Source organism: Kwoniella mangroviensis, chromosome 2, assembly GCF_000507465.2.
Source record: "Kwoniella mangroviensis CBS 8507 chromosome 2, whole genome shotgun sequence".
Lineage (NCBI taxonomy): Eukaryota > Fungi > Basidiomycota > Tremellomycetes > Tremellales > Cryptococcaceae > Kwoniella > Kwoniella mangrovensis.
The window spans coordinates 830,296-845,590 of record NC_088828.1 but is presented as its reverse complement, the minus strand read 5'-3'; the positions used below and the strand labels follow the sequence as shown (position 1 = coordinate 845,590).

General features: G+C 45.2%; 6 protein-coding genes across 6 annotated transcripts; 1 reads left to right on the top strand and 5 right to left on the bottom strand.

Annotated features, from left to right (window-relative positions):
- Positions 1–103: 103 nt before the first annotated feature.
- Positions 104–4,530, bottom strand: I203_107173 (uncharacterized protein; the record flags this gene model as incomplete). Its single annotated transcript, XM_065518144.1, has 19 exons — positions 104–186; positions 281–780; positions 853–1,027; positions 1,095–1,296; positions 1,351–1,416; positions 1,471–1,591; positions 1,650–2,238; positions 2,296–2,402; positions 2,463–2,585; positions 2,641–2,712; positions 2,770–2,811; positions 2,872–3,067; positions 3,136–3,228; positions 3,290–3,310; positions 3,423–3,720; positions 3,838–3,912; positions 3,976–4,036; positions 4,129–4,232; positions 4,312–4,530. 19 exons carry the CDS (start codon positions 4,528–4,530, stop codon positions 104–106), a joined length of 3,147 nt encoding a protein of 1,048 aa, XP_065372874.1.
- A 687-nt stretch (positions 4,531–5,217) lies between these two features.
- Positions 5,218–7,134, bottom strand: I203_107172 (uncharacterized protein; the record flags this gene model as incomplete). The annotated part of the gene is made up of 6 exons (XM_019145256.1): positions 5,218–5,292; positions 5,363–6,229; positions 6,290–6,407; positions 6,462–6,531; positions 6,601–6,737; positions 6,935–7,134. The coding sequence occupies 6 exons, from the start codon at positions 7,132–7,134 to the stop codon at positions 5,218–5,220; spliced, it is 1,467 nt and encodes a 488-aa protein (XP_019005075.1).
- Positions 7,135–7,682: 548 nt separating this feature from the next.
- I203_107171 (uncharacterized protein) lies at positions 7,683–8,833 on the top strand (the record flags this gene model as incomplete). The annotated part of the gene is made up of 4 exons (XM_019145255.1): positions 7,683–7,912; positions 7,976–8,000; positions 8,109–8,246; positions 8,408–8,833. The coding sequence occupies 4 exons, from the start codon at positions 7,683–7,685 to the stop codon at positions 8,831–8,833; spliced, it is 819 nt and encodes a 272-aa protein (XP_019005074.1).
- A 424-nt stretch (positions 8,834–9,257) lies between these two features.
- On the bottom strand, positions 9,258–11,353 carry I203_107170 (uncharacterized protein; the record flags this gene model as incomplete). The annotated part of the gene is made up of 7 exons (XM_019145254.1): positions 9,258–9,356; positions 9,439–9,513; positions 9,579–10,469; positions 10,566–10,624; positions 10,706–10,739; positions 10,816–10,962; positions 11,036–11,353. The coding sequence occupies 7 exons, from the start codon at positions 11,351–11,353 to the stop codon at positions 9,258–9,260; spliced, it is 1,623 nt and encodes a 540-aa protein (XP_019005073.1).
- Positions 11,354–12,055: 702 nt separating this feature from the next.
- On the bottom strand, positions 12,056–13,983 carry I203_107169 (uncharacterized protein; the record flags this gene model as incomplete). Its single annotated transcript, XM_019145253.1, has 4 exons — positions 12,056–13,559; positions 13,623–13,705; positions 13,761–13,810; positions 13,866–13,983. The coding sequence occupies 4 exons, from the start codon at positions 13,981–13,983 to the stop codon at positions 12,056–12,058; spliced, it is 1,755 nt and encodes a 584-aa protein (XP_019005072.1).
- A 226-nt stretch (positions 13,984–14,209) lies between these two features.
- Positions 14,210–14,824, bottom strand: I203_107168 (uncharacterized protein; the record flags this gene model as incomplete). Its single annotated transcript, XM_019145252.1, has 1 exon — positions 14,210–14,824. The coding sequence occupies one exon, from the start codon at positions 14,822–14,824 to the stop codon at positions 14,210–14,212; it is 615 nt and encodes a 204-aa protein (XP_019005071.1).
- Between the last annotated feature and the right edge of the window lie 471 nt (positions 14,825–15,295).

Here is a 15,295-nt window from a genome sequence, read left to right as displayed (position 1 = left end):
AAAGTCATAATAGTAAAGCGGAAGGCAAGCTACAGGGAGATAAAGGAGACAAAGTCGATCGTTTTTCTGTCCACGATGTTCAGATCGGTTGGATCATCTTAGATTACAGATCGACTAAATCACCAGTTGAAGTTGAAGAACTATCTTTCTTCTTGCCTTTACCCATAGGCTCAGCTTTGAGGAGATCTATCAATACCGAATTCAAACATAGACGTCAGCCTTAATCTTTCCTCGACATTTGATCAAGTGATACAGAGTAATGGTCGGACGGTTGACTCACCTTCTGCAACCTTTTTCTGTTCCCCTTTCAACCCCTCATCATCATCCCCATGAGCCTTCAAGAACGCCTCAACCTCATCCATCACATCATCACCTTCTCCCTCTCCATCATCATCAGAATCTCCAATAGCGTCAATTGCAAAGTTAGGTCGGTGCATAACAGCTTCCTGAGCAGCTTTGACCATCTGACTTTCTTCCCTGTACCTAGCTTCTACATCTGCCAGAGAACGTTTCTCATCGGGTGTACCGATCGTAGTCGTCGATTCAACCGTCTTAGTAGATGCCTGAGATACAGCCGAGGATGATCTTTGTCTGGGGGGTGTAGGTCGTTGGAATTGTCCAGCTTGTTGAGCGGGCGTCAAGAGAGATTCTCTAGCTTTCAAGTCTCCAGACGAAGTGGACGGTTCGACAGTCTTGGTTAAAGCGGGTTTTCTCCATTCGGCGTGTTTGCCTAGAGCGGCACCGAAACCATCGGCAAGTCTGTTCAATCGGTTCTTGTTCCTGCAAGAGAATATCAGTATCAGCTGGACCCGAGACCCTGGACAGTATCTATTGAGACATCGCTCAACTCACTCATTAGTCACCACGAGGTTCATCAATCCACCCAATAGTCCTTCAGGTCGCTGATGAGCTTGATGATAATCTTCATCGCCAGTCTGTTCCAACTGGAACGAAGCCGTCAAGTCATTCGCAAAGAAGTTTTCCAGTAACTCGTCCGCAAGCACAACCATCCGGAAGGTCGCGAGATCTATGCAAGAAACCACTTTGTCAGCTGAAAATCTTATGATACGAGGTCTATGCACGCGGGAGCTCACTTAGATATGGCAGATTATGCGGACCAGCCGACGAATCTGATCTTTCTCTCGCACCTGATGCAGTTTCCTTATCACCATGTATAGGTATTTTCTCATCTACACTTCCCTCCGGTGCAGTCGCATCTCCAAATTCATATGCATTCAGAATGAATTTCGATACTGCTGCAAGGTAGATATCTCCAGGTTCATTTCGGAAGATAAACTATCATGTATCATCAGCTATGCTTTTGAGGTGCAGCACAATGAATCAGCTTACCAGTAATGATTCAGATAGCTGGATAACTTCATCTTTAGTCAAGAACCCATCTTTATCTTTATCATGCTAAATCTTCACATTAGCTAAATTCAAGTGTTGTTAAACAATGACCAAACTTACCAACTCAAAGAACCATTCTATCGATTCCATCAACCCAGCAGTCATCACCCTATTCAAACCCAATACGACATCCTGTAATGACAAGGTACCTTGATTCTGTGAATCCCAGGCGAAGAACAATCTAGTGGACCGAAAATGAGTCAGTTTAATTACACAATAGATGTATGAACTTAATTGACCTATCAATCAACTCATGGTCCGCCACTCGTCTATCCGTCCTCTGTATGAAAGCATTCGTGGTAACAGTCTCCTCTCTCGCCCAAGTAGCAATCTGCGATAAGAATACTCTAAACGTCCTATGATCTATCCTAGTCTCCACTCGACCTTGAGCATCGACTTGTATTCTCGGTTGATCAAATTGATCTCCTGGTAGAGGAGAACTTCCGGGATAGGTCGAAGGTCCAGCTTCAGGTGAACAGATGGCAGAGAAATAATGATCATATATTATCCCAATTTGGTCCTTTGAGAACTTCCCAACATTCTTCAAATTCCTGACCGCAGCTCTTTTAGAGAACTTCTCGATCTCATCGGAAATTATTGCTCGTAATCTCTTTCGCTCGGCAGTGATGGTCTCGTCGGTGATCACGTTGAATTCTCTGAATGCGACAACCAGCAGTTCTTGAAAATTCGTTATAGCCCGGACTCGGGGATCTGGATGGTCGGGATGAGCAGAGTCTCCGATAGTAGCGAAGTACGATCGCATCAGATTGATGAACATCCCGTCGTCGGTCACTTCGAGCAAGGCTTCACCATTGATCTTGAGAACAGCTGAGAGTAACACAGACATGAGCTAGGAACAGCAGCGGCGCAATCTGGACAGCTCACCTAAGCCAATCTGGAACAACACCTTGACACCCATAGCTAAAACACAATCCACAATCCTGAAAGCGAAGATGAGCGGCATAGAGTTGATATACAAACTCAAGAACCATCTGTAGGTTTATTTGTGTCAGCTTATATTTCAGCTCATCATCTCTAAGCTCAAAGCTTACGGTAAGGAAGCCACCGAGATCTGCACGTCCACCGAGACGAAGTGCTCCTGGATCATTGGCAAGCATCGATGGACGAGCGATTCGAAGACTCTTTGATCGAGCAATGTTCCTTCCATCGATGGACTGGACAGACATGTGAGCTACGTGCAAGCAAGCTATGCCGGGAGATGTAGCTTACCTATAGTACCCAGGTAATATCCTATCGCAGAGTACTTCCAACAACCAGAAAGCCTGTTCTTCCGACATGTAGCTATATTCGCCCCGTAAGCTGATTCTCAAAAAGTGATGGACAACCTAGCTGACTCACATAAGTAATCCAGCAACAACTATATTCAAAGCTTGACAATAACTACAGGGTTGATGCTTTGGTCAGCTGGTGCGCATGCTGAAGAGGAGTAATGCAGCTTACCCAAGTTCAGGATTTCTGAAACTGTAGGCTACCAATACTCTCCTCAATCTAGCTAACCCTTCCTCTGATTGATAAGCTTTATATTCAGGTAAAGATCTATTCAAATCTTTTTCAATCTCGTCGGTGGACTGCGAGGATTTGCCAGCATTTTGGGAAAGTAATAATCCGTATGTTTCTGGATTGGCGAATCGGAGGTCTAAAAGGAATATATGGTCAATCGCAATTATGGTACATCGAATGATTGTGCAACCAAATTAAACTCACAGACGGAACCGGACATGACTTCCCATAATTCACCTCTCAACCTTGATGGTAGACCAACTTGAAGCAGCCTTTGGAAAGGTGGATAACGAAGTACTATTTGACAGAATCAGAAAGCTGCATCGCTCGAGAGGACGGCCGTAAGATTTTAGCTTACAAGTGAGATTCCGTCCGTGAACTGTATGAAAAGCAGATATCAGCGACGTCTCGAGTGTATAGATATACCAACGCAGCATCTAAATTCCAAGGTTGAGCAGGGACACAATTCAGCACTGCAAGATCTCACTCACTCATGAAATATTCTCTCCACAATTTCATCTTACTTCTCTCTCTCATTTTCCTCGCATCACCTGGGAAACCAAACTGTTCACCTAATCCTCTTTGGTATATCCCTTTCCCTTCTCCTCCTGGTCCCCTCAAATCGCTCTCCGCTTCCGTACCGACATCACCAGCTTTTTCATTTAGCTCTGTACCCAGCAACAAGTGGTCAGTTTGCTGTTGGCCTGCGGCCGTTGAGACGGGAGAGGATAGGAGGTATTCGGAGTAGAGGGAGGGGAGGAAAGGCTTGAGCTGTTTCATTGCGGAGAGCTAGACAGATGTATTTAGGTAATGTTGATCAGCTTAATCAGCGATATGGATGAACAATATTCAAGTTGTCATTGAGAGGAGATATATTTGGTGATGTTTATCAAGCTTTGCACGTACCTGCGACTTCAAGGCATCCCTCAACAAAATCGCAAAATGTTCAGCGGTCGGTAAGAGTGATGTCAATTGGAGGATCTACCATAACATGTCAATATCAGCCATTGCTTTCTAAAAATTGTGAAAGAAGAAGTAGCTTACAATCCTCATCCCATGCCATGTCGCAAGTGATAAAGCGAATACACCTGCCCTCGAGTTGAGTCTGTGCAGGCGACAAGAAATCAGTAACTAGTGTGAGAAGACTCGAAAGAGGCTGGGTCAGGTATACGAGATCCAGTCAAACGGTGAGCTCACCTCTCAACCCTTCTGATGGTGTATAAAGGGATCGTACATCTACATGATTTCCTATCAAGACTTATAAAACATAAGAAGGGAGGTAACAAGCTGAGTCGACCGGCCTACCAATTATCATCATACGACATCAGTATCTTGATGATCCTTGGATTTCGGTATGGTGTATGGTAAGAGGCAACTCACATAAACTTCTTCTTTACCTTCCACACTGATTACAGCATTTATATCCATACTTTGCAATTCCTCTTGACCATTCTTGTATGGTCTTTCCCTCAACTTGACCACCGAGGGTGGATCAGAGGGACCAGGTAAAGAAGATTGTACAGGGACGTTGAAATAATCCCGGGTGAGCTCGTCCTTGGATTTCTCGCGGTATGATCGAAGGTGGAGAGGGAGGGACATGATGGGTGGTCGTTGGAGGTGTACTCCAGGTTGAATGAGGGGTAGAGGTGGTGGAAGGGTCTATACAAGTCCGAAGTCTCTGAGTGGGTGTGAGCCTTCTCGCTAGTAGGATGTGCCGAGTATGGTCGTTGCTGTGGTGAGCAGTATGGTATATGGTATATAGTATATGGTGTATGATCCACCACCAGGAGGATGTTTCGGATCAACGTCAGTGGTGAGGGTGAGAGTGAGAGTGATAGTGATGAGTGAGACTCGATTACATAATTGAAGCACAGTCTTGCTCTTATCCACGCGTACTAGTAGAAAGAAAAGATAACACGCGTTTCAGCTGTAACAGCGTGAAAGTGGGAGGATCATATAGACCAATAGCCTGCACACTCGAGTGATCATCATATTGGTCGATGCATAAGGGATGAGATGATTAAGAGATCAGATCATCATCATAGTATCGCATTCGCGATGCTATCATATACTTCCAAAAAAAAAAAAAAGGAAAAAAGAAGTACCCTATAACATGTAGCCAAGTATGATAGACCACCGTCTCACTTCTTCCGCCCCCCTTCTTAAACTACTATCCACCGCCTTATACGCCATGCTTCCATCTGAGTGTATTTCGAACTGCACTTCAACCGCCAATAAGTCACCTTTCATTTACGTCATCGTGATTCCTGATCCCACCAACCGATCCTATCCACCTTGAGCAGCTCTACTCATCCTATCCAAATACGTCTCCCACAACTCATCCACAAACCTCTCATCCGACTACATCATCACAAACGATCAGCACCAGTGACCAAACCAATTTGTTCATGTATCTTCGTAGATAACTTACCAAGATCAAATCCGTTACTCTCCTTCTGAATTCCATCTTCCTCTCCTCTTTACCTAATCCAATACCAGCAACTCTCAATCCCTCCTGTTGTTCTCTCCTCTGTAATCCATCAACGAACGATTCAGCTATTATACCTCTTGACTCGATATTGCTTTTATATCCATTCAAATTAGGTGTATGGCTCCCAGGGGTGTGAAACGATACCGCCGGTGAAGCATTAGAAGTCGAAGGTGAAGGTGCTGCTGCTGCTGCTGCTGCTGTAGCTGCAGTCTGGGCGAATGTCGCATCTCCAATTTTATGATACCTCTGTTGAGGTTGTTGAGGTTGACTAGCTGGTGAATATTGACCGACCTGAGGTGGGGGTGTCGGCCGACCATGAGGAAAAGGGGGGTGAGGGTGAGGGTGAGGTGATGGGTACTGTTGCATTTGCGCTTGAGGTGGGAATTGCTGGATTGGGAATTGCTGAAGATCAGGTACGGGCGGATAAGGTACGGGAGGTATGTTGTGAGTAGGAGGACCATTTTGGAATTCTGGTCCGGACGGTTGTGGTGGTTGGTGGGGAGAGACTTGCTGTGGTGTTTGAGGCGGAACTAAGCCTAATATGCTCATCAAGAGATCATCGGCGGTCTGACCAGGTGGAGATTGGATCGGAGCTGGTGGTGCGGGTGGGGATACAGGTAGATGAGCGTGGGTAGAGGAGGGGTCTGCTGGGGTGGGAACAGGTATAGGTCCAGGAGGTGGTGGAGCGGTAGCGGCAGTTAAAATCGGTTGACTGGTCGTAGATACTGTAGTGGTCGTTATTGTCGTTGTCTGGGTAGGAGGGGTAGGGACAGCTGGTTGTACGGGAGGTGATTGTATCGGAGGTGACTGTGTTAGATATCAGGTCAGCATATGAGGTGGTTTTACAGTATACAAGGCTGAACATACCTTCATGAGTCCTGCGAATAATCTCGATAAACCATCTTCATTCTGAGGGACAGGCTGAGCGGCTGAGTTTGCGGGGGATGACGGCAGATCAGTCCGTTTGGAGGGTTCTCCACATATACTACAGCGATGTCAGTTATCTTCGCAAAAGGAATACACCGGATTATCGGCTTACCCTAACACCGTCCTCCTGAATCTCTCAACAGCGTCAGGACCTTCAGAGAACCATATACCTATCCGCTGTTCTAAAAAGTTTCGATGGCCCACTCATGGTCAATAGACTTTCCCTAGTATATGGTACATGATATACTCACTATCACCTCTTCGAGCCACTTGTAACATCCCTTGATCAATGACGGTCAATTTCATTTCACCAGGTACGAGCGGTATGGCGGGGTTCTTTAGACCTTGCCGATTTAACATGTACAACGACCATTCTGGGGATTTGTCCCTACCATGTGGGGAAAAGAGTATCTCAGCATAAGTTTGAAGGAGATGTCTTTCCATTGATAGCTCCCATACCAAGCGTAGTTGTGAGTAGGGATGCAAAACCTAAAGCCATCAAATCACATTCCAGAAGACCCTTCATAATGTGCGCTCGTACTGAACATCCATTGATCACAAGTCTGATATGACACTCTCACTCACCTCTGTACGACGAACAACGGTCCCTCAGATTTCTGTTTCTCCCATTTCCCTCCCTGGTCATCATAATGATAAAACACCGAATAAACGCTCGTCTCCAATATCTGAGCTACGGATGGGTCTGCTCGCTTGACTGATCTGAGATTTGTCGCGTTTCGATAGTCAATCAGCTGCTGTTCTTCTTCGGTGAGAGAAGATGACATTGTAGATTCGGTGGTGTGAGAGTGGATGGTCGTGGACAAGAGGAATCAAGAAGGTTGTCTGGTTGTTTGATTTGGTACGTATTGGTATGACTGGGTCGCTTTCTCGTCGTGCTTGTTCGTGCTACTATCGTTGTTGATCCTTCTACAGCCTGTGCTATATGCTCACTGATGTCGTCTTGTTCTGTTGCTTTATACTGCTGGTATGTAGACTATTTATCCAACATCACTCAGTGCAGAAAGGAAAGTGACCCTTCATCCATCTCTCCAACTCAACTCGATTAATCCTCTTCCTTTCCTGGCACGTGTCATCCACGCGTACCTCAATCCAAGACTCGCTTTCGGCTTTAACCTGTAACCGGAGTCTCCGCACTCGCGCTACATCCGCCGGTGAGACGGTCCGAGCGTATGACAATTCAGATAATTCATAAACAAAACCCATCTACATATATAGACAGGGCAGCGGTGAATGTTGGATGTAGCTTGATCTCCTATCTAAATTCTGGACTGCTTATAGAGTATCAAGTCAATCGCCATCAAGTGCCGTGAACATGTCCCCTTCCACACCCCTCGAACCATTCTGTACAGCCATCCTCCGTACACTCCGACGATCCCTCATTCCTCCAAATCTACCTAGACCCCTTCCTACACACAACGTCCGATCGAGTAAACCCATCAGCGAATCTGCTATATTGATACCGCTCATGAACATACGTGATCAGCCGCATCTGTTGATGGAGGTGAGAGGGAGGGGGCTGAGGGTACATGCTGGGGAAGTGAGGTGAGCGAGTTCTCATTGAGAAAAGGAAGGGTAAAGCTGATATGATGAATGACCGCTGGATAGTTTTCCAGGTGGGAAAGCTGATCAGGTGAGTCCTCTTATATCTCACTAATGTACTGTCTGGTCAAACATCAAGATCTTTCTGACCGATATGGAATTATACTAACTCCCTTTTTGCTTCCTTTTGACTTCTTAGACAGACGACTCACTCGTTCATACAGCATTGAGAGAAGCCCAAGAAGAACTTGCCATACCACCCTCTCACGTCGAGATATTAGGTATGCTGGAGCCAGAGTACAGTCTAGGTAATAAGAGTAGAGTATGGCCTTTTGTCGTGAGTATGAGTTCTTTCCTTCATATCTTGATTCCACATAGAAGAAAGAACTCTGCGTGTTCTCTCTTTCAGCTCGTATCATCAGAGAAGGGATGTTGTCAAGCTTCTACGGTGTATGTGATAGTAACTTACCATACTGATCTCACCTCTTGACCATATAGGGATTCATACATTCCGACCCTCAACCATTCCCATCAATCCCCCAAACCCTCCCTTCTCTCCCTCTGTCCGACCTCACCCCGAATCCCGAGGAGGTATCCTCCATTATAACTCTACCTCTATCGGCTCTTCAGGATCCAAGCAAGCTGTCCGTACATTACTTCAGATTAGATTTGAATAAACCATACTACCGAATAGATTGCAAAGATTATCTCCTAAATCAACACAATCGACAGCTGCAGCAAGTCAAGGGAGATGATCGACATGGTTCTTACCAGAATCCAAATCGGACAATAGGACTGGAAGAGAACGGAGAATCATCTGAGAAATTGGAAGTTTGGGGATTGAGCGGATGGTTTTTAAACAAATTGGCTAAGAGGGCAGGATGGATGGAAGCTCCTCCCAAAGGGATCTCACCTGAAGATTGAAGATTAGGATGGGGTGATAGCGAAAACATAGGCCGAGAACGATACGAGGAGCAGGAAAAGATGAATATGGTTTAGAAGACACATGATGATTACTCTTGTAATAATGTAAGCTAATCTAATTTATCATGTTGTATATCATATCCTACAATCATTATTCCATCACATCATTATACTGTAACATTATATAAGTAGAATCACTATAAACTACTATTTTCTCAAAAATACCTCCCGCTCTTCAATTAGATACACTTTTTGTGAGAAATACAAACATCGTTGGAAATCTATCATAGACATCAAACATGTAAGATCGCTATATACAAACTGATATAACATACAGTCTCAGACCAAGACCATCTTCCGACAGATTAAGAGCGGGATCTTCTCTACAAATTGCAGATATATGGCGACCTACATTGATGAGTGATCACGCAGCGGCTGGTTGAGCATAAGCCATTAAGATAGTATGTGAATCGCCCTGTTCCGGTCCTGGTATTTTGATCAACGGTGGGGTATTGATCATGCTCTGCAGTAAGCAACAAAGCAATGGACTATCAGTCCAGTTCACGTCCTCGTACCAGAGAGAAGTCAAGTGTTAAACGACTCACAAGGTATGCATCTCGCAGTAACGAGGCTTCTGTAGGACCTTTATCAAGTTCAGAACGATCTTGTGATGATGCGATCTGTAGATTATGAGAGAGAGTGTATTTATCAATCAACTGATTGAGAGGTGTTTATCGCGACTCACCTCTTCAACATTCGAGATTACCGCCGACCATCTACTAGATTCAATACCCGTTACGGTCCTCTCATCGTCCAACCCCATCCCCACGCCCATGGCTGACTGACTCTGTATGATCCTATCCCATTCGAACGCCCCACTCCCAGTCTCACTGCTAGTGGAAGTGGGCGTGGAATCAGGTAACCCAGCACTCGGTAATCCCACTGAAGACTTATCATCCACATCGGATATACTAAGTGATAACCATGATTGATCTAACGTATGTGAGGTGGATTTCGTAGGTGATAAATCATGCGTCGTATCATCAATATCAACGTGAAAAAATCGCGATATTCTATTCGAATCGAGAAATTCCCTAGTGAATATATGTTTCTCAGAACGAGTATCGATCTTGCCTGCTTCATCGGGACCAGGACTGGACGGTGAAGGTATATGATCCGGTGGATTTGGGAAATTTTTCAATGATATCCCATCGAATACCATCTTCTGCCTCGAAGACGATTTACGATCATCGTCGTTGCTTCTCAGTAATGGTCTTTCCCATGATCTGCCCCATCCGCCAATAGCCAGAGGACTAAGTAAAGTAGGTGCTCTACCCAGCGAAGATGCACTAGATGTACTCGAGCTGGTCAGAGTATGGGCCCGGGCGAAGGGCGAATAAGGGGTGAATGGTATAGAAGTATGTGGAGAAGAAGAAGATGTCAGAGGTGGCGGGGAAGATGATGATGAAGGCGTAATAGAAGAGGTCGAGGGATTATATCCGAAATTGGAAATCGAGATCGATCCTGATTCTGTGGCAAAGGATGAAGAAGACGAGACGGGCGAGAAGGAGAAGGTGAAAGAAGGTGAAGTATAAGTTATTGGTGAATTATCCGGTCTGGGACTTTCCTCCGCGGGCTTGATGGGGGGTACAGGTGGTCAGGGAGATTGAGAGGAGGATCGTATGCTGGATAGGGAGGCCAGGGAGAGTCGAGAACGATGTGTTGGTCGTACAGGGATGAAAGGAGGTGGGGGATGGGTGGTCTTCCGTGCAAGACCCGATCTAAGGGAGGCTTCGATTGTTGTAAGGGACAAATCAGTTTAAGATCTGGTCATCTTTCGTCGATTTTGAGCGGAAGGAGAGGAAAGCTCACCTTTCACAAATATTTCTCCAAGATCTGCAGATACCTACAACATCAACCGTTCAGTCACACGCTCACAAATATCCATTGACAGCTGAAATGACTTCATTCACCAAACTCACCATACTTTCCAGTACATTCAATTTCTTTCTTATCTCCTCTTCGTTCTTGCCCTTCCCCTTCTTCCCTTCTATATAACCGCAGAGTGCATTTATACCCTGTTCTCGTTCCGATGTCGATGATCCAAGTGATCGGAGAATGGCTGCAACCTATAGCCCATGACATGTTAAAGCACGAAACATCTGAGGTTATGCCAGGAATCACCAAAAACCAGATACTCACAGTACTAGCTCTGGAATACACCGTATCTCTCTCTATGACAGAAGTGAAAGTATCGATCGATAATCTATCTCTGTCCATTGACATCGTCTTCTCCCTGTTAATTGTACCTGACGATTGTGATTTTGATATGTCTTTCTGATTGATATGTCGGGAAGGTGTCGATGCAGGACAGGTGGGTATAGTCGCCCAACGGGATGAGGGAGAAGAGCTAGGCTTGGTAGGTGAAGGTGTGAATGTGAAAGGTGGGAAATGACTGGTGCTCAATGTTAACGTGAATGGTTGATTTTGTGAGGTGGTTGTTGTAGTGGTCGTGGACATATTCGAGATCCGAGATCTTTCAGATCATCTTTTCCCCAAGGAGTAAGAATAAGGGTAGATGGGTGACTACTTCCTTCTTCCTCTTTGTCTGTTTGAGCTTCTTTGTTCATCCGAACAAACGTAGATAAGATCGCAATATCACTTCCAACAAGGGGACAGAGACAAAGTCAATTCTCGACCTGTTCCTTTCAGAGTAGTATACTCGTATACCTAGTTCTCACGATCAGACCAAGATGTACATGTCAAATGACGTCTATTCTTTTGTGCATTGGCAAGAGATCGATATTGATGATTCACACATCACATATACACTTACCCCTTTCCTTCGATAACATCGGGGGGTGACTGCTGTATCCGTTTCCCCTCGTTAGTGAGATAGATCTCACAATCTAAAGATGGATGTCAAAGGCACTCAAGCCACAAACAATTACAAACACCATCAGTATGCGAAATCCTCTTGACGACGATCAGCAGTGAAAAGGGATGAAAGGGGTAGAGTCAGTGTCCGTTTCATTCAGGATTCATATCACGCACAGATCTTGCTTTCAGGTATTTTGTTTTGGGTTTTTGGGTTTGTCCGTGCATACAAGCTGTGTCCGTTGGGGATGTTTGACTGCGGTGCAACGGCACTTGGGCCATGCTACATACTGTAGTTCAGTCCGGTCCGGTCCATCGCGATTCTATACTGTAATCTTCATCTCCCTACGCAAACAGCTCATTCCACCACGACTTCTCCAAGTCCTCTATCAGTCCTTCCTCATCCTCCATCTCAGCTAAGAACCTCTTCACATCATCCGCTCCCAACTTTCTCTCTCCTTTCAATCCACTCAACTTCTTCGTTATATTCTGTAATACACCGCCGTACTTCTGTCTATCTTGTTCCTCAGGTACCAAATCCGTTTTCGTAGCATACAGTCCATTTCTTAGTTGATGTAAGATGATGTTCCTAATCAACAATTCACTCTCCCATCCACTCTGCCATGCTAACTCCTCCCCACCTCCCATCGTACCACCTATACTGAGACTCATCCCTGAACCCGTTGTAGTCGACGATCCATCGATTTTCACAAATTTCACTCCCAACCCTTCACCCGCTCTAGCAGCATATGTAAAAGCATTATCCGTCAACTGTCCCACATTCCTCTTAGCAGTCTCATGTATATCCGCCAACCTTGCTCTCCTCAAACTCGCTTTACTCAGACTAAGCAATACAGAAGGCTTAAAAGCCTTTGGCGTTAATGCATTTGTCGGTAGATCAAGAGCAGTGGTGAGATGGGAGGTAGCTTGAGAAAGGTGATACCAAGCTTGCTGAGCCAATGGTGAAGGTCCAGGAGGAAGTTGTTTGTTCAATACCAACATCCTATTGGCATTTTCCATATGTGTATCACTAAGAATCGTCAGGATTTCCGGTCGAACAGTCAAATCTTCAGGTGGAGTTATATCTAAACTTCCTAATATCGCTGTAAGGGCTGCTATGGCACCTTCCAACGATTTTTCTAATCCCATATTAGGATGAGCTTGATTCTTATATATCTCCCATACTATACTATCCATACCCAGCAGTACCTTCACCTCGCACAAGTCTAATTCAGCTTGTCGACCCGGTGGAGCAAGTACCCCTGCTCGATCTAATATCTGTCGGACAGCCATTTGTTCTTCTTCACTTGGCGTTTTGGGTTCTGTGGTGGATGTCCATAGCGATAGATGGGTATCGACGAGTGTAAGAACGGTGTCGATATACGTCGAACGAGTCGGTAGGTGAGTTTCGAATGATCCTTCTTTTTCATCTTGATCTTCATCTTGATCTTTGTCCTCATCAACTTGCATATTCTGTTCGTCCTGAGCAGAGTCAGCCGGAGCAACTTCCATCTCATCAACCACCTCCTCGGTTTCATCTACATCATCTTCTTCGCTCGTCGCTCGGAGGTACTCCTCCTGTCCATCCATAACTTCCTGTAAGATATCCCTAGCTTCTTCCCTCAGCTTCCTCACCTCGTCTATCTGGGTATTATCCACATTTAGGTCTTCCAGTATATCTGCGAGAGATGAACATGATTGCGAAAGGTTGAAAGCGACATCCATACGAAGTAAAGGCGAGTTGGTGAGTGTCGTTGCTAGACGGTACAATTCGATGGAACGGCGTAAAGGTGCTAAAGAGGTAGGTGGGAGGAGGAATGAAGTTGATAGGGTATATAACGCTCTTGCTCTTTACCCAAATGTCAGTTTCCTTGGACCTCTGGATGAGATAGTAAAATGTTGATTCTCTCACTGGTTGTAGGCCGCATCGTACGTCTGTGAGAACCCTAATGCTTTCTCGTATAATTCCACCGCTCGTTCATAAAACCGCTGGGCCTTTAATGCTTGTGTTAGCACTTAGCCTTTGATGTTCTACAGCGAAATCACCTACTTTATCACCATCCCTATATCTTTCACCTTTCTCTTCCATCTCGACTCCTCCTGTTCCATTATCATCAGCTTACTGTTTCCCATTGAAATGAACGCACCAACCTACCATCTAAAGCTTCATCATAAGTGTCATACGTGATCTCTCTCTTATTCTTCCCCGCTTTCTTAGTTTGACGTCGATCATCTTCTTCCCCTCGTCGCTTCAATGGTCGTTTAGGTGGCATCGTACAAGTCAATCTGAGTATGATCTATGCCCAGGATATTTATAATGAGGAAGTTAACGTCTGAGTAACTTGCTCTCCAAATTATCCATCATCGTTCAACCTCCACTTGACTTGGGAGGGAACAAGGAATATGACGTTTTATCTTATTTGTGGCCCCACCATAATATTCATGGTTCAGCTCTTGGTTTAGACCGGATTGATACAGAAGTGCATTAAGTTCGTTCTGTTACGACCCATTCGGTATGATCGTCGTGGTGACTGGTACAGACCTCCAACCAGACGTAACAGTATTACTACTTTCAGAATCAGAATTACCCTTCGTGGAGGTATCACGTGTATTTGACGATGTATTTGACGATACTGTTGAATCAAATCGTTCCGAGTGGGTAATCGCCTTTTCCTCCTTCTTATCCTCTTGATCCGCCTCATCAGAGGTCTTGCTCGTTGCATTCGTACTCTGGCTATCAGTCCGAATATCATTCTTCGTCATGCTCGCTTCACTCCCTCCATCCTCCTTCATGCGCTTTTTGGTCCCTTCTTCAGTGCCCGTTGCTGTTTCCCTCGAGGTTGAAGTCGAAGGTGAAATTCCAACCCTCAACTTCCTAGGATTCTCCTCCTCCGTATTATCATCATCAATATCTGAAGAGAGTATACGAGGACGAGGACCCTTCGGATATACCGAATGATCCTGTCTGGTGGGGAAAGACAGTTCGGGAAGTGCAGAAGAAGGGATAGATCCTGGACCGACCGTTCCATCTGAGATGTACTTGGTTTGACGGTCCGTCCAATAATTGAGGACATGCTCTGAACGATTGGAGGGAAGACTATTGCCAAACACCATGATCTCTTGTGATTGGTTCGGCAGCACATTGGTAGATGAGGAAAAGAAGAGCAGGCTTGACTTGATTGGGACTAGCCTAAAGACATCTAAGTACGATAGTCATTAGAGGTCCTTTGATTATGAACAGAGAAGAAAGGATCTTAACGGAGCTCGTACTTCACATATATATGCAAGGCTATCACATCCATGTTAGCCTCATCTCCTAGCGCAGCTTGAATATATATCAAAGCTCGGGATAAGAAGTAATATCTGCAAATTCCACCAAGGAAGTTGAAACTCAGTTCATTGGCATACGCTGAGTTGTTACACGAATTACAATCACAGCGCCAAGAACAAGATGATGAGATCCTCCATTTTGAGAAGGCCGCAAGGTTATCTTCGCTTTTCTAACTCCAACAGTCTACCGATGCATTTCGGTATTCTGAGTCTGTCAACAACCTTACCACGAGAAGACGGATGAAGCCGAATAAG